General features: G+C 52.7%; 1 protein-coding gene across 1 annotated transcript; it reads left to right on the forward strand.

Moving 5' to 3' along the window:
• Window positions 1–8,405: 8,405 nt before the first annotated feature.
• Window positions 8,406–21,863, forward strand: GCK (glucokinase). The gene is made up of 11 exons (XM_052638402.1): window positions 8,406–8,416; window positions 9,260–9,386; window positions 13,288–13,450; window positions 13,976–14,130; window positions 15,247–15,366; window positions 16,932–17,027; window positions 17,234–17,333; window positions 19,353–19,536; window positions 20,452–20,607; window positions 21,240–21,473; window positions 21,719–21,863. Exons 1-11 carry the CDS (start codon window positions 8,406–8,408, stop codon window positions 21,861–21,863), a joined length of 1,491 nt encoding a protein of 496 aa, XP_052494362.1.
• The last annotated feature ends 231 nt before the right edge of the window (window positions 21,864–22,094 follow it).

Genomic DNA, 22,094 nt, shown 5'->3' on the forward strand with positions numbered 1-22,094 from the left:
TTTGCCTTCCATGGCCACCCTTGAGTGGGACTGCTGCCTGGCAAATGCCCATCTCCAGCTTGCACCAATGGGCCAAGCTGACCTGTCTGTGGACCAAGTGGGTGGGTTTTGACCCCTCCAGCAGCCAGACAGAGGGAAGGGCATCTGTGTGAGCTGAGGGGGGCACGGGGGCATTCGTGCAAGAGTGGTAGTGACAGGAGGTGGGTCTGAGCCTCCTGCACCTGCTTGAGCCTGATTGCAGACGCCCTCCTTCTGTCTTATGATTGATGGCTGTGGTATCTGCCCGATCTGATGACTTAGCAGCTCTGACGTCACCCAGCTCAGGATGGGCAGTTCTGGCCATATGATCAGTCACTCAGTGCCCCGTGGTTAGATGTTCTGTCTCTACTGGGGCCCAGCGACAGACCAGGAGCTGCCTTTCAAGTGGTATTTTGTATTTGGTTCACCTGCTGCAGGTGGTGGGCCCTTGGTCCAGAGCCTGGGGTCCGGTCGGTGACACTCCTTTTGGGATTTATCACACTCCCCACAGTGTAACATCTCAAGTATCACAGCTGCCAGGTCACATGGCCTAAGAGTCAGGGCTGACTGTGGCCGACTGGCTCCAGAGCGCTTTCTTTCTCTGGCTCCACTTAACCTATCAGCCTTCTGTTTCATCCAATAAGTAGGTTGGAACAGTATCGCCAAGTGCAAGAATATGCTGCTTCCAAAATCTGAAGAGGCTTATCAAGCACTACACACCTTTCTTAAGAGAAACAAGGCACGATCATTAGTTACTCACTTTAAAGCAGTTGTCCCTGGCATGTCCCAGACCACTGGGCTACTGCAAATGTCACGGAGGTGGCAGCCCCTGAGGCTTTTCGAGATGTGTCTCACCATGAGACATCCATGATACTCGCCTCTTGTGTCCAACTAGCATAATATCCAACTAGCATGATGTCCAACTAGGATGATGTCATCAATGTGGTGAGCTGATATAATGTTCTGGTCTGTGTAGACCAGATGGTTTAGGTCTCTTGGGACCATACTGTGATGGAGAGCAGGAGAATTCACAGGGTGAGGCCGGGTGTATGAGGGATGTGGTAAGACAAGGATGGAGGCAGATTCACATTTAGCAGAAGTCAAGCCACAGTCTAATCCCATGGGGAGCTCTGGGTCATGAATGGCCTCCTGTATAAGTCATCTCTCCTGAGGCCAGGTAGCCTTTGCCCTTCTATACTGGGCAGTCATTGGTTGGAGGCCCTGGTAGGAGGGTAGGGGCTGCCAGATTCAGCAAATAAAAATTTAGCAAATAAAAAAAATGCCCAGTTATATTTGAATTTCAGATAAACAGCAAATAAAATTGTAATATATGTCCCAAATATTGCACGACATACTGTATTTTCTCCGCCAACCCTGGAGGCACATAACCTCCCAGGTATTTCTGGGCAGGATGACTTAGTAGGTTGAAGGCGGGTCTTAGGAGAAGGGCCCAGCTGTGAGCTATTGGCAGCCAGCTGGAGCAGGTGGGGGCAGGTACAGTGCCTGTACAAGGGGATCATGGCAGCCTCCAACATCTACAACGTGATAGGTTGTGACATGAACAGGATTGCTATGTACTCCATACAATTACAGCCACCACTGAGCTCTTTAAGAGTTAAATAATTAGGTAATTGGTGATTTGAATGTTTCACATTATGCAAAAGTCACTGGTGGGTTGCTATATATGAAGAGAGTTTTAGTGATATCTGGATAATTGGATGGAGTTTTTGAATGGGCATCATTTGCCTTTTATTTAAAACAAGGAATGTAGGCTCTTGCTGTTGTAAATTAGTTCTCTAAGATGTTTTTAAAGTGACTGTAAAGCTCATGAGTATAGTTAAACCACGCAGGGAATCCGTGTGGGAAGCAGCAGCAGACCTAGCTTGACCAGTGGTATGGTTAGACCTGGCGAAAGTCAGAGGGTGGGACAGAGCCCCGACTCCATCTGCAGGTGGTTGGGCCAGAGTGATAGGAGAGCGTGTGGCAGAGCCCCTCGTTCTGTGGTCACACAGTCCCTGCCAGAACCACAGCCTCTGCGAGGTGGCCTAGCTATGTCAGAGGACCAGGTCCTAGGGAGGCTGGGGGCGGTGGCTGCAGCCTGTCTCTGCTCATTTCTTTCACCTGGGTCTTTCCCCCTGGAGAGCCAGTTGTTAAACATTTTCCAGCTGGGTTTCTATAACCTTGAAAGGAGTGAAGTCCAGTTCCTGCCTCACCTCCTGTGGTCTTTCCTGAGCCACTCTGTTGAGGGTGATTACCAACATGTGCCCCACTGTCCCTTGCTTCCCCCTCTTCGGGCTTGCTCACATGAAGAAAAGCAGAATAACTTGTTAGTCCTCATGAGGCAATTATGGTCCATTAGGCTGTACCAGACACCCAACTAACGCTGAATTCATTGATAGGCTCATAATCTCACATAAAAAATAGTCCAGAGGTGGCTCCCACCCCCATACAACGACAGCTTGATGTCAGACTCTGGGTCAACCCCGCGGGTTGTCTTGTCCTCCCCCTCATGGCTGTCTGGGGTACCAACAGATTCAGTGATGCTCCAAATGCAAGAGGAGTGGGGCTTCCGCTTCCACATGTTCCCTAGCTGCCTCCCTCCTGTTGTCTCCAGAAGAGGATGGGGGTGAGGCCAGGCAGGTCCAACCCCCAGTACTGGGTGTGTTGCCACAAACGGAGGCTCTTTGAGTAAGAATGAAGGGGAACCGGGTGTAGGTGGCAAGAAACCATGTTTGCCCCCACCCCTAAGAGCACACATGTCCAGGGCACTGCCCAGGAGCAGGCCACCCACCTGACCAGGGCCAAGGCTCAGGACTTTTTATAGGCTCAGAAACTGAAATTGTGAATGAATCACTTATCTGAGATCAGGTAGGTAGCAAGTGTCCACCAGCTCCCTCTTCCTGTTCCAAGTGCCACGAGGGAGCTGGAACAAGGACTTCCAGGGTCACGGTTCCTACAAGGGAGAGGCCACTGCCCAGGGAGGCTTGAGGGTGAGGCAGCTCTCTCCAGGGGCCCCTTTGTCTTTCCATCTGTAATTGGGACCCTGACTCTTCTACTTCATCTGTTACTCTTCTTTTTTTTAACGTTGATATAAAATACATGCAATGAAATTCACCATTTTAATCAAGTTTACTTTTTTGTTTTGTTTTTATAGATATAATTTTTAAATATTTACTTATTCATTTAGCTGTACCAGGTCTTAGTTGTGGGATTTTCTTAAAAAAATTTTTTTTAAAATTTGTTTATTTTTGACTGCACTGGGTCTTCATTGGGCTTCCCTGGTGGCTCAGATGGTAAAGAATCTTCCTGCAAAGCAGGAGACCCGGGTTTGATCCCTGGGTCAAGAAGATCTCCTGGAGAAGGGAATGGCAAACCACTGCGGTATTCTTGCCTGGAGAATCCCTGGACGGAGGAGCCTGGTGGGCTACAGTCCATGGGCTCTTCATTGCTGGGAGAGTTTTCTCCAGCTGTGGCAAGCAGGGGCCACTCTCGTTGCAGTGCTATGGGCTTCTCGCTGCAGAGCACGGGCTCTGGAACGCTCAGGCTTCAGCGGCTACAGCGCGTGGGCTCAGTAGCTGTTGCTCAGGGAGTCTAGGGCGCAGGCTCAGTAGTTGCTGCTCGCAGGCTCAGCTGCCCCACAACATGAGGGATCCTCCTGGACCAGGGATTGAACCCACGTCTCCTGCATTGGCAGGTGGACTCTTACCCACCGGACCACTAGAGAAGTCCCAGTTGTGGGATTTTCAATCTTCAGTTGTGGCGTATGGGATCTAGTTCCCTAAACAGAGATCAAACCTGGGCCCCCTGCATTGGCAGCACGGAGTCTTAGCCACTGGACCACCAGGGAAATCCCTCAAGTTTGCTATTTTTTTAAAAATGTTTAATTGAAGGATAATTGCTTTACAGAATTTTGTGGTTTTCTGTCATACATCAACATGAATCAGCCATAGGTGCAGCCATATTTGCATATTTTCCGTACAATTTGTTTCTACTTTTATCATTATTGATTGCTTTATTCTTAGGTTTACTTTATATTCTGTGTGTTGGGTTTTTTTTAAATACCTTTAGAGGAATGCGTTGCTCATTGATTTTTCATTTATTTTTTTTTGTAAGTGAATTAAGGGTTCCTTTGAGTTTTGCTTTAGCTATTTTTTAAATATAAATTTATTTATTTTAATTGGAGGCTAATTACAATATTGTATTGGTTTTGCCATACATCAACATGAATCCGCCACAGTGCTTTTGCTATTATCCGTACTTTTTATATCTGGTACACTCATGGTTATATATTTATAAAGGGGGATGTAACCCAACTCAGATTTCCTCTTTAGCCCAAATGCTATTTACAACAGGCTAATTTCCTTTGTGTACTCTTTGAGTGCATTATTTCAAGTCACTATAAATATATGCATTTCTCCAAACACCTCTGACTTTGTTCTGCTGGCCCCTCAATCTAGAATGTGCTTCTCTGCTGGCCATTTCCTGCTCATACATCAAGGACTGCAGGAAGAGGTCCTGAGAAACCCTGTTCTCCAGAGAACCCTCCTAGTCTCTCTCATGTTCCCTCAAGACTCTGCAGCTCTGCCAGTATCAGTTAGTATTTGCTATTTGCTTGTCTCTTCTGCCAGAGTGTAAGGTCCTTGAGAACTAAAAACTAGTCATTTTCATAACCTTAGACTGAACACAAATTAGATGCTCAATAAATCTTAAATAAATGTGTGATTCAATCCCTTCCTGTTTGGGTCATTGGTGCTTTCATTCTGAGTGTTAATTAGGGCAGATATAATTGCTGTAACCAATACCAAACAGGAAATGGATCTACAGAGCAGAATTGAGTTTGCTCCCATGTTAGCCCAGCATTATCCTGCCTCCTTTGGGCCCTGAATGATCCTGCAGCTGGTGGATGTGCAGGACACACCCTGTTCCTCACCCACTCTCTGCCCCCCTCCCTCCCATGGCCCCAGCCTTTAGGTTTCACCCCAACATCTGGCCCCAGGCCTTCAGGCCCACCTGCTGTCAGAGGCAAGCACTGTGCAGGACAGACCTCTGTGGCCACTTCGGCTCCCCCCACCACCCCCTCCCTCCTCCCCGCCTCCCCTGGCTGAAGCTGAGGCCTCTGAACATCTCCATCATGGAAGCAGCTCCAGAGCTACTTCCTGACTCCCAGCATGTGCTTAACCCTGGAGGGACCCTCCCCATCTAGTCAGACTAATCTTCCAGCACACCTGGAGTTAGGCTGAGCTGGGGGGGAATCCTGGCTAAGTCACTGATGGCTGCTGTGTATCAGAAATCCCTTCACTCCCAGGCTCCCCAGCGTCCCCACATTTAAAGTGACTGCCCTGAGCTTGCCGGCCAGTTGTGATCCATGTAAGCATCTAGCACAGGAGCCGGCCTGCGGAAGGCGCTGGGTACTTGCCAGCAGTGGTTACCGAGGTCCCAGCCCACTTTGCTGTCTCTTGGCTCATCTCCCCCTTTCTCTGTCCCTGACACGGCCACACTACCTGATACCCTCTCATCACCAGGCCCCTGGTCTGCCCTTACAAAAGGGCGCAGCCAGCCTCCAGTCGACCCTGCTGTAAGTGAACACCTACAACACCATACTGACCTGCAGGCCCTGTTGTACCAGCTCAGGGAGTACCCACACTGTTGCCCAGCTGGTGTGGAGGGCTGGCAGGCCAGTGGGGAAGGGGCTTGCAGGCGGGATTCTCCAGCTTCCAGCCTTACTTTCTTTCCCACGGAATATGGAGTCTGGTAATTTGACCCATTTAACTTTGAGCCTCCATCCTTCAAAGTCTGGGCCTCAGAGCCTCTGTGCAAAGAAAGCAGATAAGGCCCAACCTTTTTGTTTTTAACTTGATTTTTAAATACTACTTAATTAGTACAAATCCATTGCAGAAAACGCAGGACATATAGATAAACAAAGAGGAAAATAAAGTCACTCATATTTCCATGATCATGATAACTACTATTACTATTTTCCTGTATTTCCTCCCATGTGTATATCACATATACATGTATATGACAAGGTCTTCCATGATGTGGTTAAGACTCCAAGCCTCCACTTCAGAAGGCACATATTCAATCCCTGGTTGGGGAATTAAGATCCACATGCTGTGTGGTGTGGCCTAAAATAAAGAGAGAGATTTAAATACATATATATGAGAAAAATGGATTGTGTTATATTTTTAAACTGTTTTTCCTCTGTATTTGTCATCTATTCCTATGTGAAAAATTACCTCAACACTTAGTGGCTTGAAACAACAAAACTTTATCTCACAGCATTTCTGTGGGTCAGGAATCCAGGAGTGGCTCAGCTGGGAGGTTCTGGCTCAGCATCTCTCCTGAGGTTGCAGTCAGGATGTTGCCTGGGGCTGCATCATCTGAAGGCTCAACTGGGGCTGTTGGACCTGCTCCCAAGGTGGTTCACTCACTCACCTGCCTGGCAGGTTGGAGATGCCCATTAGCAGGTGGCCTCAGTTTTTCTCAGTAGAAAAACTATCTACCTCCTGATAGAACCTGAGTGTCCTCATGACCTGGTGCTGGCTTCCCATGGAGTGAAGAAGCCAATAGAGAAAAGCGGAAGCTTCGTTGTCTTTGTTGGCCTAGCCTCTCATTTCACAGTCCATCATTTCTGCAACAGCTTATTAGTTACATAGGCTAGACTATTCAGCATGGGTGGAGCCTACACAGCAGCTTGAATGCCAGATGTGAGGCTCATTGGAGGACCTTCCAGAAGGTAGTCCTCATATTCTCTCCTTAAAAAAAGTTATTTATTTGGGCTTGCTGGGTCTTAGTTGGGGCATACAGGATACTCAGTCCTCACCGTGGCATTCGGACTCTTAGCTATGGCATATGGGATCTAGTTCCCTGCTGAGGGATCAAACCCGGGCCCCCCGCATAGCGAGCATGGCGTCTTAGCCACTGGACCACCAGGGAAGTCCCACATTCTGTTTAAACAAAATGTCATTAACATCATTCCATGCCAACAGAGGCAGATCAATCATCATTTTGCATATAAACGTAGCATAGTTTATGTAACCAGTTTCCTAAAGTTGGGTGTGCGGATTATGTCTCATTTTTTGATCCTATAAAGAGTAACCTGGAATATCCATCACTGAATTTGCTAGATTATTTCCTAGAGATAAATTAAAAAGAAAATTAAATCATGCCTATCAATCAGCTCCTTGAGCAACCAAAGGATGAGGACACTGACTAGGACATAGAAGTCGTTCAGCACCTACTCTCTCTAATACCCCATGTCTCTCCCTCTCCCATTAAGTCAGGAGCTCACTATGTGCTGAGACATCCTAGCCCATTGCTGGGCAGCTCTGTTGCTTTTATTTTTGAGAAAGTCTAAGCAGAGACCACATTCATCCAACATCCTCAGGACAACCCTTGCAATACTGACCACTCTGTGTCCTGGGCCTCCCCCAGGAGCCATTATCTTTGATGTCCTTCCTCTCCTGGCCTCTCTTCCCTGGACAGGTCTGTCACTTGCTACAGTGACTCTTGACTCCAGCCCAGTGCTGACCCTCTGGTGTCACTCCCTCACCTGAAAGGGAAGCGATGAGACAGGGCACACCTCCTGTGGTGGGAGCACAGGAGAGCTGGCTGAGGCATGAGAGTCTGGCTCTGAAGGATTAACTAGTGTGGCCAAGTGGGGGTGTTGCCCTCATAGGTGCAAGGAGGAGGCCCAGGAAAGGGGTCTAGGGAAGGATGCTCACTGGTCAAATTGAAAGCCAGAGAGGGCCCCAGAAGTCCAGCAAACCAGCAAGGGACCCGCTGATCTCTGCCTAGCCCTGTCCTCTCCAGCCTCCCAGAGGTCAGGCCTGGGGGATTCTGATCCTCCTCTCAGGTGCTGTGAGCCTGGACCAATAGAAGGGCAGCTGCTCCTTGGTCTGGCCAGTCCAGAAGGCCAGTGTGGGGACTCCAAACCCAGGGATGAGTCCTGCCCACTCTGTGAAGACAGAGGCACAGAGCCAGGATCTGGTGGGACAGTAATCTGTCACATGTGGGTCTGGTGAAGCCCTTTTTGCTCTATTTTAGGAAAGAGATCAATCATGTCAAGAGCTTCCTTGGGGATGACCACACTGGCCATTGGCTGGAGAGCCTGGCATTCTACCCAGCCACCCGGCCCACTTGTGAGCTCTTGCTAATTTTAGCAGTGTTTGGCAGCTGCAGGCAGGTCCCACTAGACAAGTTCACTCCCAGGCAGGGAGCTGGGAGTGGGGAGGAGGGATGGTTCTCAAAGTGAGTGCTGGCCTGGACTTTGCAGACCCCAAACGCAAGAATGACCTTCCCCACCTTTTGAGGCAGGTTTTGATGATTTACAGTTGAAGACCTTTGATGAAAACAAGCATTTTCTACTTGGGCAGGGAGGAGGGGGCATGGCCCTGAGGTAAGGGTGGGGCCAGTCATCAGAGTGGTGCCCTGCCTCCAACTACTCCCCCACACTTGCCCCACCCCTCCCCTTCCCACCTCCTGGCCCCCCTACCAGCCCCCAATTACCATCAACCCTCACCCCCAGCCCCTACCCCTGCCTCAGCCCAGGACTGAGCCTTGCTCTCAATGACCTAAACGATGTCTTAGGCACACCCCCCAACCCCTCATTCAACCCACCAGCCTGATTGGGCAAATGGCAGGGCGTTGAGGGCACAGGAGAGGAGCCGAGAGTCTCAGGAGGTCTCTCATCCTCTGCACCCCAGTTTCACAAGGAGTCTTCCTTGCTCAGGTCCTCAGGTCAGGCCTCCCTGCCACCGGCCTGCCTCTCCCCTCCCAGGTGCAGTGTAGACCTCAGCGGAAAATTGGCCAGGGGTCCCTATGGTCCAAGACCAAGACCAGGTTCAGATTCTTCATCCGGCACAGGGTCAGGCCCTCAACAGCCCCTCCCGGCCTGCTGGATCTTTGATGTGCTTTCCTGACCTGGGCAGTGTGAAGACTGTCCACCCTGGACGCCCAAGGACTAAAGGGGACATAGACTTGTTCTGCTCCCTCTCCAGAAGATCTGGACAACAAATCTCCACTCCCGGGCTGAAGGCATGGGGCACCACTCCACAGCCCTTGTCACTCCTGACCCCACTCAGGCCTCCTTTGCCCTTTTGGCCCTGTCTGACCTGTGGCAGTAGGTTGAGTATTTTAGCAGCTGCCTGCTGAATGCTCTCTGCAGAAGCCCCGGGCAGCCTGAGTGGGCAGCTCTCTGCTCCATGGCCCATACCTGCACAGGTGGGCCCCTGACTTCCAGGCTACAGGCCAGCCCTGTGCCTCAGCAGGAAGGAGTGTCTCCACCTCCCCCCAAACCTACCTCTTGGCCTCTCAGAGAAGTGGCGATGGAAGCCACAAGGAGCCGGGCCCAGACAGCTTTGAACCTGGTAAGGGTCACTGCAAAGCCAGGTAAGTGGTCCCTGGGGCCATCTGGGACAGCAGAAGTGAGGAAGGGGCTGGACGCCCTGGAAGGAGGCACGGAAGCTAGGTGGCAGCCGATCCCTCCTGTCCGGCCTCTCTAGGAGGGGTCTCCGTGGACAGTGTCTTCTTGGGGACTTGCTCCTGGGCTGACAGTGCCAGACTGTCTGTTGTGCACTGGCCTCACAAATCCAACCGCTACTTGGCACCAATCTCTCCTTGACTAACCGACACACTGACATGCCAAGATCAGGTGGATTCCCCCAGCCCTACCCATGCCTCTCGGTCTGCGGGACCTCTCCTCCTAGTGCACAGCCATCAGTATGCATATAGTCTGTAAAGCCACAGGTCTGGATAAAGCCATTGGATGTATAGGTTGGAAGCAAAGTGGGAGGGGCCAAGTTGGTGGGCAGAGATGATGGGGGCTGGGTCTGTGGAGCTTGGTTGAGGACAACTGCCCTCTTTATGCCATACTCGGCACTTTGGGACCCTACCTCCTTGGCTCAAGAAAGAAGGCAGGACATGCTGCAGGGCTTCCTTTTGATGGATGAGACAGGTGAAGGTGTGAGAGTGCCTCCCATCCCAGCATAGCACTGGGGGGGCCCCAGAGGGCCAGGGCATGGGACCCCTAGGCAAATGTTGAACACCCTGTGAGCTTTAGAGCCCATCCATTGCCCTGGAGGGCAGTGTGAGCCCCATGTGTGTCCAGCTGCAGCCACTGGATGGGTGTGTACACACAGAGGGTGATCCTGGGCCAGCTGCCACACACTCCTGGGGAAGCAGTTCCAAACATGCCAACCCGAGACCTGCCTTGAGAATCCCAGGAGAGCCAAGATGGGAGCACCCAGGAGAGCCAGAGGGCCGGGACACCAGAAGCCGGGATCCTGGGGGCCACGGCACTATCAGATGGCGGCGGTGGCCCTGCCTGGAGCATAGTAGAGTTGCTCAGGCAGGAGACCCCCCACACACACCGTATTCGGGTGTAGCTGTGAGCCTTGATGCTGTGTCCTGTGACCTCTTGGTGAGCAAGAAGGGGTGCAGCTGTGGGGTGAGAGTGGGGGACAGGCTCTGTCTGTGACCTGGGGCACAGGTGGCTTCTTGGGGTTCCTCAGGCAACTCCCCACAGTCCCTGGGCTGCTCAACAAGACCTTTAAGCCAGAGTGCATGGACACCCAGCCTGGGCTCTGGGAAGGGCTGAGCAGCCCAGTGGGGTGGGGAGGGGAGGTGGGCTCAGCGCCACCTGGGCCAGCGCCTGGGTTCAATGCCAGCTCTGAGCTGTCTAGATTTGTGGCTTTGGAAAGGAAGTAGGGGTAATAAAATGCTTGGGTCCCAGGGATTAAGCAGGAGATACCCTGGGCAGGGTCTGGGGATGTTCACAGGGGGGTCTGTGGGGCAGACCTCTTCCCTGTGACTTGAACCCCACCCATACCCCCTTGGACACACAGCCTTGAGAGCTGAGGGGACTGTGCAGTTAGGAGCACCTCCTCTCAGGGTTGCAGGCTGACTAAGTGTGGTGCCTGCAGATACTCAAGGAAGGGCTTTGTAGCCATCTTGGAGGATGCTCCCCACGGCCAGAGGGGAGGTCAGCTGGAGGCCCATGTCAGTCTGTGGCCTGCAGTGTTGGTCTGCAACCACGGAACCTTCCAGCCCCTTTCCAAACATGTGCCCACATGGGCCTGGACACAGAGTGAAGCCACTGGGCCACAACCCCTCATGGGTCCAGGCTTACAGCCATGGGACAGGCTGCCATGATGGAAGGAGAGGGGATGAAACCCAGCTGGGTCTGAGGGCTGGACCTCTGCAGGATTAGCATTGCTTTTGATAAGAGCCCGTGATGTCACACAGTCCTGTTTGGGGAAAGATGCCAGGCAGCCCTTGGGTACCTGGCCTTGGGTGCTGGACCCATGCTGTGTGTTGGCTGCCTGTGGCCACCATCTAAAAGATGAGCAGATGCTAACACCTCCCCTTGTGCCAGGGATGTGAGGCAGCTGGAGTAGTATTTTCAGCTCAGTGCCTGGCATACTGCAATGATTTAGCGAATGTTAATGTTATTATTCCTTCTTGGCATGTTTTATGTTTGGAAGCGTGTGTGACAGAGAGAGAGGGGTCCAAACTGCAGGCGTGGACCTCTGAGGACAGCCTGGATGGTTTCACAGAGCATGGGGCCTTCTCCAGAGCTGTGTCCTGTGAGAAGAGCCTTGGGGCAAGGGGCACCCCACCCCATGCCCAGAGCTGCAGAATAGCTTAGCAAACACTGGTGTCTGATTCTCTGTGCTTTGTTGTAGACTTTGTCAGCCCCATTCCTGTGTGAACTTCCATGGGTTTAAGTTTTAAGCAAGGGGGTCTTGGTAAGAGAACTGGTTCCTAAGTAAGGATCTGTATCCATTAAGAATGCTTTGGGCTTTAGGAAATGAAACACCTGACTAACCATGGCCTTAAGTGATGAGTGCTTGTTTCCACAACCGGCACAGGGAGGTGTGTGGATCCAGGGCTGACTCAGCATGTCAGTGACGTCATCAGGGCTCAGCTCACTCAGCCTCTCTTCACTGCCATCTATAATATGCTAATAGCCTTTTCTCTTCAGTCTTGTCTCCTCATGGTTCAGCATAGCTGCTACAGTGCCGGTTATCACACCCTTATATAGTTGTGTATACAAAGTTGACAGGGCACTGACCTTCCCCAGAGGGCCCTCCTCCTGCTAAAAACAGGCTTCCCTTCACCTGTCATTGGCCAGAACTGGACCACATGCCCAACTATAAACCAAATCACCAGCTAAAACAGGACAGGATAACTGGGCTTGGCTTAGCCCAATCATGGGGTGTCGCCTCAGCCTGGTGAGGGGCTGTCTTCCTTTAAGGTGATAGCTTCCCAGTCTCCCAACAAAATGTGGGCTATCAAAGCTGAGGAAGAAGGAACAAATAGCTGTGTCATCTCCTTATTGGAATTCAGAGCATCTCCACCCCCGAGCTCACAAGGAAAACTGCCAGCAAAAGAGGCTGAGATTTTTGAAGAGTGGATCCATGGCTTTTATTCGAGTATCTGCCCTTTCTTTTTTGGTCCGAATATCCAGGGAATAAAAATGGCCTTTTCTGCATGAATATATGCTATTGTGCAAAGAAGGAAGGGCTGCCATACCACTGTCCACATGCAAGGTCAGAGCAGGGTCTCTGCTTTCTGGGGATTCATGGGCATGGGTACTGTGTTTACACCCAACCTCATGCCACCACGATGGGGTGTGGCAGGAGACCCTTGCCCAGGCTGTCATAACTCACAGGAATGGTGACATCGAATCTATCTTTTATATATAGGGACCCTTCCTCCCTCTAATGGCCTCAGCAACTTCCAGGCTGTGGACACCATGCTTTAGTCCAACAGACACCTCTAACTAACTGGTGTCACCTCTAACTGGTGCCTTGACTAACACTTAATGAAAATGTGCACCACTGGCTCGTTTACTCCTTTAGCATAAACTCGTAGAGGTAGAATGATTGGATCTTTTAGACAATAATGCCAGCTGCCCATCGCCCTCCAGACAGACTCTTCCAGCCTGTGTCTCACCCACTCTCCTGGTTAGCACCTCCCTCTTCCCCTGACCTGGATCAGGGGTACAAAGCCGGTGCTTCATCTGCCCTCTGCCCCTCACCCCCAGGCTGCATTTATTTAGACGGGGTGTTGGAACGCCACTGTCTTAATTTTCCAACTGGTTTTAACTGCAGTAGTTTGAAATGATGGGTCATCCTGGACCCAGGGTGAGGGGGCAAAAGGAGACCCTCAGTGTGGGTGAGAAACACCCACTCTGCAGGTCCCCCCTCCCCAACTCTGCACAGCTCCTCTCCCACCCAACTGCTTTCCATCCCCCTCCCTGTGCAGGCGGAACAGATCCTGGCAGAGTTCCAGCTGCAGGAGGAGGACTTGAAGAAGGTGATGAGGCGGATGCAGAAGGAGATGGACCGAGGCCTGAGGCTGGAGACCCATGAGGAGGCCAGTGTGAAGATGCTGCCCACCTACGTGCGCTCCACTCCAGAGGGCTCAGGTACCGTGGCGCAGGACAGGGAGCCAGCGGGTCCTCAACCAGAGGCATCTGTCCCCTGGCTCCAGCAGGGAGAAGTGCCCTAGGCCCTTCTTAACAGCCCTGATTGTCCCTAGCAGCCCCAGCGCGCTGGGCCCCAGACACTAGCCTGTTCTTACTCTCGGTTCCATTGGCCCAACCCTGGGGCCTTCAGGCTCATTCTGATCTCAGAGAAACTGGCTTTTTTCATTTCACAAGGAGAAAAATGGTTTCCTATAGTCATTTGGGGGACTCTCAGCCCAATCCTGAGTCTGGACCATTTTCCTAGATCTTCGGGTGGGCTCTGGGCTTGGGGGGACTTCAGTCCAAGGTAAGGAATCCCTGCTGACTTACCCGGTTCACCTTTGACCCTTTGCACAGTTTACTCTGGGGTCTGGTACCAGGGGCCCCTCCGGTACCCCCACCATGCCTTTACCTCCTCTTCTCCAGTCTCGGGGGTCCTGCCAGGCAGTGCCCATGAGACTAATGTACTTCTGTCTGTGGCTGCAGAAGTTGGGGACTTCCTCTCCCTGGACCTGGGCGGCACCAACTTCCGGGTGATGCTGGTGAAGGTGGGAGAAGGCGAGGCAGGACAGTGGAGTGTGAAGACCAAGCACCAGATGTACTCCATCCCCGAGGATGCCATGACGGGTACTGCTGAGATGGTGAGCACTCTGGGCTAGGGAACAAGGGGCTGGGGCGGGGGTTAGTGCAGGGACCAGGGTCAAGACCATCCAGGATCTTGGAGCTTGGCTAGTCCTGGTGTTAGGGCCTACCTGTTCATCAAGGGCAGGTGGCTGTGGGCCCAACTTCAGGGGGCCCTGCTACAGGAAAGGGAAGCAGCTGAGAGGCCTAGGTGGATGGCCGTGGGGCATGGACCCAGCAAGTCGCACCACTGCCCAGTTTCCCAGAAGGATCAGAAACATGGTAGGGCAGTCAAGAGAACACTCTGGTCCAACAGGCTCACAGTCCATGCATACATTCTACTTCCTCCCCAAGTGGCTTTCCCTCACCCTCCACCAACATAGATGCCAGGGGGAATGACTGCAATGATAATATCTGCCCACAGGGAGGACTCAAGAAGGACCACAGAAGTAGAATGAGCCCTAGGGGAGGTGCTTGGAGCCAGAGCCAATTTCCTTGAGGCACAGGGTTTTAAGAGCCAATTTCCTTGAGGGACAGGCCATGGCAGCCTCGTCCTTGCCATACCCTGGAATGCTGTAGGACTGGGCGTGCATCAAGGAAGCAGGATAGTGTTATTGCCTCCCTGGGCCTGGAACCCACTGGGGAGCTTAATCAATCAGCAGGCACTCAGTAATGCCCAGCTCTGTGGACAGGCCTATGTGAGTGGGGTGGTGGCCAGTCCTTGCAGGTCCAGTGGTTGGGCGGCCAGGACACTTGGAGGCAGCAAAGAACACTTTGAGTGTTGAAGCTAGAAACCATAGTTATAGCCAGGGATACACCTCTGTCCAAAGTCTGAGGCTGGATGCTGCTGGGTCCAGCTGGGAGGGCCAGACTGGCAGAGCACAGCTGGGCTGGGGACCAGGCCCATCGTCCTGGCATTGCCTGTCCTGAGGACTGCTGTCAGTGGGACTCTGGCATGGGGGTCATGCCCAGGGCTTGCTTGAGTCCCGACAAGCAGTGGTGATAAGAAACAGGGAACTGAAGGCAGGTCCAGAGGCCATGCTTTCCAGGGGCCTATGGTTCAGCAAGGGCTGAGAAGCATCCTGGCACCAGGCTCGCCCTCTGCAGCTGATGGCCACCTTGGTGTTGTCTTCCAGCTCTTTGACTACATCTCTGAGTGCATCTCTGACTTTCTGGATAAGCATCAGATGAAGCATAAGAAGCTGCCCTTGGGCTTCACCTTCTCCTTTCCCGTGAGGCATGAAGACATTGACAAGGTGGGGCTAGGTGTGAGGTGGGCAGGGGTGGAGGTGGATGGATGGGTGGACAGGCACCCCAGAGAAAAGGGCCCATGAACTCTGCCCTGGGCTGCTTTCAAATTCAGCGACCCACATTGGGAAAGAGCCTTGGATTCAAACAAGCTCCGTCACTCACCTCCTGTGAGATTCTGGGAAAGAATCATAATGTTAGCTGATTCTTACTATTTGCCTCAAGCCTCCTCGCAACCCTATAAGGTATGCATAACACCCCCATTACAGAGTAGGAAACGGAGGCATAGCAACATGCCCACAGTGGGAAGTGGCAGCACTGGGGTTCAAACTCAGACAGCCAGGCTCCAACACACCAGCGTGTCATCACTACGCTGTACTTTCTGTTGGGGAGGTGGCAATGTCCCAAGGCTGCAGCTTTACCCTGCCTTCTGGCACGTAAGTTAGCCTACCAGTTATACATGCCTCCACACACACACACACATATATAAATTATACACACACATAGACACATGTAAATTATGTGTATATATGTGCACAAGTTATGCATGTGAATCACATGTGTGCACATAAATTATACATGCATGCACTGCATGTGGTTAGATTACACATGTATGCACTCATGCTGATTATACATATATAAACACATAAGTTATACATGCATATTTTTATACATAAATATATTATACATACATATATACACACACAGGTCAGTTATATATTTGTGTATATCTACACATGTCAATTATACATTCATATATACATGTAAATTATACACATCAAGTATATATACATATACACATGTAAATTATACCTGCATATTTACACATGTCAATCATACCTACATGCGTATATGCATGTGATCATATATATTTATACACATCCACAGGTAAATGATACATACTCATCTATACACATTAATTATACAAATATATGTATGTGTGAATTATACATACATACATATACACAATTATACATAACACATGAGACCTCTGGGTCAGAGAGAAAGCCAAAGTCAGTACTCCTGGCAGAAGCAGCTGTAGGAGCAACATCTTATGTTGGTTTTCCAATCCCCAGTCCCCACTGGACATTGGGGGCCGGATGGGACCTTCACACACAGGAGCTGCACACAGGAGAGGAGCCCTGATCTTACGTCGGCTGCTCCCCTCCAGACCTCCTCCTCACTCAGGGATGATGACTCTAGGCTTAACTATACAGGCATCCTTAAATTGGCTGGAACCTAGCTCTGCAGAAATTTGAGATATAGATAGAGAATTGTCTCCAACACTTTTCAAAGTTATATGGCCACTTTGAGCCTCAGTTTCCTCAGCTTTAAAGCGGGTGCACATTGTACTTCCCTGGTGGTCCAGTGGCTAAGATCCCATGCTTCCAATGCAGGAGCCATAGGTTTGATCTCTGGTCGGGGAACTAAGAACTCATATGCTGAGCCACGTGGCCAAAAATTTAAGATAAATAAATAAAGCGGTGCACATCCCTGTGGTCCAAGTTAGCTCCCATACCTTCACACCTACCCCCAGCATCCAGCAGTCACTGAGACCCTCCTCTCCCCACAGGGCATCCTTCTCAACTGGACCAAGGGCTTCAAGGCCTCGGGAGCAGAAGGCAATAACATTGTGGGGCTCCTGCGAGATGCCATCAAACGGAGAGGTGTAAGTGGCACCTGCACCTGCCCCTGTGACTACCCTGGACCCTCCTCCCCCAACCTTAGGCCAGGATGCTAGCGAGGGCCTGCTGGGTGTCCCCTCAGGAAGGGGTCTCTGCCTCCTGTGCTTGGCTGGAATGGCTCGGAGCCCGCTGAGCTGAGACCCCCACCCCCATCCAGCCCTGTCACCACTGTCTCTCCACCTCTTGGCAGGACTTTGAGATGGACGTGGTGGCGATGGTGAATGACACTGTGGCCACAATGATCTCCTGCTACTATGAAGACCGCCGGTGTGAGGTTGGCATGATTGTGGGTAAGGAGGCACACCCTGCCCGACCCAGGGGCCCCAGCCACCCAAAGACAGAGCTGAGGCTTCTCATCTACAGCAGGCTACACAGGGGCCTCTGCACCAGTCACAGCCACCCAAGGTGCTGGAGCCCAGGGTGGTCTTGTGAGCAGCATGGGTGTCCCGAATGCACGTGCTATTTATTGGTAGGAAGCATTTCAACACTCGCAAGTCACTGCCTCAGATGGCACACCAGCTGCATGCATGTCCACTTGGCCCATCAGGATTTAATTAAATCACCTCATCTGGTAAATTGACCAACCTGGACAGATTTGTCCAAGTGGAAGAGGATAAACCTGAGTGGCGTCATCCCTTCCTGGACAGTCTTACCGCACCCCAGGGCAGCCGGCCGCTCTGCCAGAAATGAAGGCAGGTACCAGGAAATGGGACAACGTGGGCCCCAGTGGGCCCTTCCCACCAACCGTGGGCCTTTCCCAGAAGTTCCCGAGGCCTTTACAATGTTTACTGTAATGCTTGAATACACAGGCGTGTGGGTATTTCCCTGGACTCTCTGGGCCCTGGTTACCCAGAAAGGCAGCGTTAAGTTTGTTTGCTTCTACAGCCCCTTCAGAGTCAGCCCTGAGGGGTTCAGTATTCATGTTCTTACCATCTCTCTGCAACTGTATGAACATGTCCTAAGAGGCAGCCTGGTCGACTCTGCCTCTCCTCTAGTTTCTCACTTTTCTTCCTTCCACCCTCACCTTCCAGCTGAAAATTAAGTCCACCCCTAAACAGAAGCCCCAGGGGCCCTGGCTCTCTTGTCCCTGAGAGGAGAGAGAACTGCCTGGGTCAGTTCCCCAGCACACCTCCACCTGGGCTCTGTGGCCGATGGACTCAGGCTCGCCTCTGGAGCAGAGATGGTAGTGTGGACAGTGATCACATTCGCCCTGCAACAGTCTTGGTGTCTCTGCTCTGCGGTTAAACACATGTTTATGATAATTACCAAGACCTAAAAATTGGGAGGAATCACGTCAAAGTCTGGATTTCTGTATTTTTTTCCCCACAAAATCTTGGAAGGCCCAGCATCACTGGGCCTGGATCCCAGGCAGCTCCACTGCTGGTAAGAGGTTGGCATGACTGAGTGGCTGTCCCTCACAGCTTGAGGGGTGTGCAGTCATGTTCAGACTGATGCTCCGCTGTCACTATTTTGAAACTCAATTTATGAACAAAGGACTCCATGTTTTCACTTTGCATGGGACCCTGCAAAGTATAAATTCCATGGCCAGGCCCACCTGCAGTGACCTGTGTGCTGCTCACAAGGGCCAATATGCTGCTCACAAGGGCCAATACGCTGCCTCAGTCACCACTGGGTGTGTGCATGCGTGCTCACCCGCTTAGTCATGTCCAACTCTTTGCGACGCTATGGACCGTAGCCTGCCAGGCGCCTCTGTCCATGGAATTCTCCAGGCAAAAATACTGGAGTGGGTTGCCATTTCCTCTTCCAAGGGATCCTCCCAACCCAGGAACTGGACCCACACTTCCTGCATCTCCTGCATTGGCAGATGGATTCTTTACCACTGAGCCACCTGGGAAGCCTGACCTCTGGGTGGCCCCCCTCAAAAAAGAACAGAAGCTGAGACAGAGAAGTTCAAATAAATGTTTAGAAAGTGCCAGAAAACAGAGGGATGCACAGACAAGACAAAATCATAACATTCCACACCCATCTGTAATAGGCAAAGCACTTTAACATATATTCTTTCCCTCACTTCTCTCAACTCCAGGTAACAGGGGGAGTAGGTGTTACCAACCTCTTTGGGGGAAGAAGAACCACCCAGGCAGGTGGGCTTATCTACCTGAGGTCACACAGCAAACCCAGACCTTCCAGCTCCTGGGAGAGCTCGTTTTCCTTTGCTGCAGGGGGATGGAGGGAGTGGTGAGGGTGGAGGGCTCAAAGAAGCTGTGAAGACACACAGGGGTTCCTGCAGGGGCAATGCACCCAGGACAGCTGGCATCCCAGGTGGGATCCAACAATGCCACTTCCCACAGGCACGGGCTGCAACGCTTGCTACATGGAGGAGATGCAGAACGTGGAGCTGGTGGAAGGGGACGAGGGCCGCATGTGTGTCAACACCGAGTGGGGCGCCTTCGGGGACTCAGGCGAGCTGGACGAGTTCCTGCTGGAGTACGACCGCGTGGTGGACGAGAACTCCCTGAACCCTGGGCAGCAGCTGTAAGGATCACCCCTCCCCTGACCATGTGGCAGATGGGGCCAGCCTGCAGATAATGGGCTTGTTTTTAAACAGTTCTGGGGAAAAGCAAACTGACAATCTCTTCATATGCTGGCTCGTCTCTTCAGCTCAGACGCATGTGCCCCTCTGTGAATCGTAAATAGTGAGAGATGCCAAGATTAGTCTTTAAAAAGAGGGCCTATGGACAGATGAGCGGGGACCTCCCTTGTTCCAGCAGGTGACCGCTGGCATAGGAAGACTGAGAAGCCCCAGCAACGCTGACTGGGCTTAATCAAGAGATCCCCATAGTACAGCTCTGAACAAGTTACCAGAATGAATCAGAGTAATCTGGAGGATGTTGCCGGTTCACAGAGCTTGTCAGAGCTTTCCTTTATCAATTGCCTACTCTGCACCAGGCACCTGAGCTTCTTCTCTGGCTCTCCTAAACCTCAGGGAGGTCAGTAGTATTCAATGAAAGAGGAAAACACTGGAGGCCTACAGACTCTAGGGCTGATGTCCCAACTCGGTGGATTCTAGGAGCACAGGGACCCTAAGAGCCCTAGCAAGTGTGCAGAGGCCTGCTCCAGGTTGGCCGCTAGCCCCTCTGAGCCTGAGCTTCCCCAACTTTCTCTGGGTGATGAGACGAGCTCCTATCACATACATGCAGGGAGATCGAAGTGGGCTCAGCTCAGAGTCCTTCAGGAGGAAGGTCTTAGAGGGACTGAACTGTAGGCCCACCATGGAGCGTTCTCCCAAGGCCCCAAAAGCCCAGGTGGATGAACGCCGGAATGGGCTTGAACCCAGTGTCACAGCGTCCCACCTGGCCTCCTCTGGGCTGTGATGGGGCAGTGGCCGATCTCCATCTGCTCGTGGGGACCTCCTTGTGGGGAATGACCCGGCTGTCCTCCTCTGCCCAGGTACGAGAAGCTCATTGGTGGCAAGTACATGGGCGAGCTGGTGCGGCTTGTGCTGCTGAAGCTTGTGGACGAGAATCTGCTCTTCCACGGAGAGGCCTCGGAGCAGCTGCGCACGCGCGGCGCCTTCGAGACACGCTTCGTGTCTCAGGTGGAGAGGTGCGCGGGGCGCTCAGGGGATAGGGGTGGGGTACTGGCGGCGGTGTGCACGCAGAGGTTCCTGGACTCATAACGCCAAGTCGAGGGGGCGGGGCTCCAAGTGTGGGCGGGGCATGGGCGGAGCTCAGGGGGCAGAGGGCGGGGCAGAGACCTGAATCTGGGTCCCAGGGTAGCGATGAGGTCCTGGGACGTGTGCGGGGAGCCGGGCTCAGAGGGCAAGGCGCAGGGCGTAGGGGCTCAGGACCGGCTAAGTCCAGGGATGGGGCACCAGGGGCGGGTGTGGCTTCCGGCTCCCAGAGGAACTCCCCTCAGGACAGTCGACGGAGACCACACCTCCCCTCTGCGGCTCCCCCACCCGCCGTGGACCTAGTCTCTTTTCATCCACACAACAGTCCAGAGGCGCGGCAGTTGTCCACTTTAGGGAGGAGACCCTGAGCTTAGAGAGACGAGTAATGACCAAATTACTGCTGGTCCCTGGCGGAGTCAGACCCGCTCCCCTCGGGACTCGGAGACCCATGCTCTCTGCCTGGGAGAGGTGGGCAGGGGAAGGGGCAGAGGCCGCCGCGGTGGGGATCTGGCTGGTCCCAGACCAAGAGACCCTCCCGCAATGTCCTCTCATCCCCTCCCCGCAGCGATTCCGGTGACCGCAAGCAGATCTACAATATCCTGAGCACGCTAGGGCTGCGACCCTCGGCCACTGACTGTGACATCGTGCGCCGCGCCTGCGAGAGCGTGTCCACGCGCGCCGCGCACATGTGCGCCGCGGGACTGGCGGGCGTCATCAACCGGATGCGCGAGAGCCGCAGCGAGGACGTGATGCGCATCACCGTGGGCGTGGACGGCTCCGTGTACAAGCTGCACCCCAGGTGAGCCTTCTGCCGGTCCAACCCTGGTCCAGCCTGCCCCCTGTGAGTTTGCATCCTTAGGGCAGAACCCGGGCGTTGGTCTCCATCTATGATACTTAGGCTGAGAGGGAAGCTCTCTGAGGTCCCGAGAATTCTTAAACTCTCCATAGTCCCTTGGCCCCCAGACGCAGGAGGAGGGTTCCCTTGTTTTATCCCCTGGCGTGCATTCAGCGCGGTACCAGCAGCCAAGCTTCCCCTCTACGCAGCTTCAAGGAGCGGTTCCACGCCATCGTGCGCAGGCTGACGCCCAGCTGTGAAATCACCTTCATTGAGTCGGAGGAGGGCAGCGGCCGGGGCGCGGCCTTAATCTCCGCGGTGGCCTGTAAGAAGGCCTGCATGCTGGGCCAGTAAGAAGAAGGCTGCAAGACAGGAAGGAAGCTGTGGCCGGCTACTGGACCTGGGCTCCAGGGGACACTCTCCTTACAAGTCCCCCCAACCTGGCCCAATAGAGAGGCTTCTCCTTGTGAGGACCTTGGATGCCTCCCATCCCAGCTGTCACCTCCAGAAGATGGGGGGAAAGCCTCTGGAGTGGTTGCGGAGGGCCCAGGCAGGCCCCTTCTCTCAGGGTCAGTTGGTGAGATA

This window comes from Budorcas taxicolor, chromosome 4 (assembly GCF_023091745.1).
Source record: "Budorcas taxicolor isolate Tak-1 chromosome 4, Takin1.1, whole genome shotgun sequence".
Lineage (NCBI taxonomy): Eukaryota > Metazoa > Chordata > Mammalia > Artiodactyla > Bovidae > Budorcas > Budorcas taxicolor.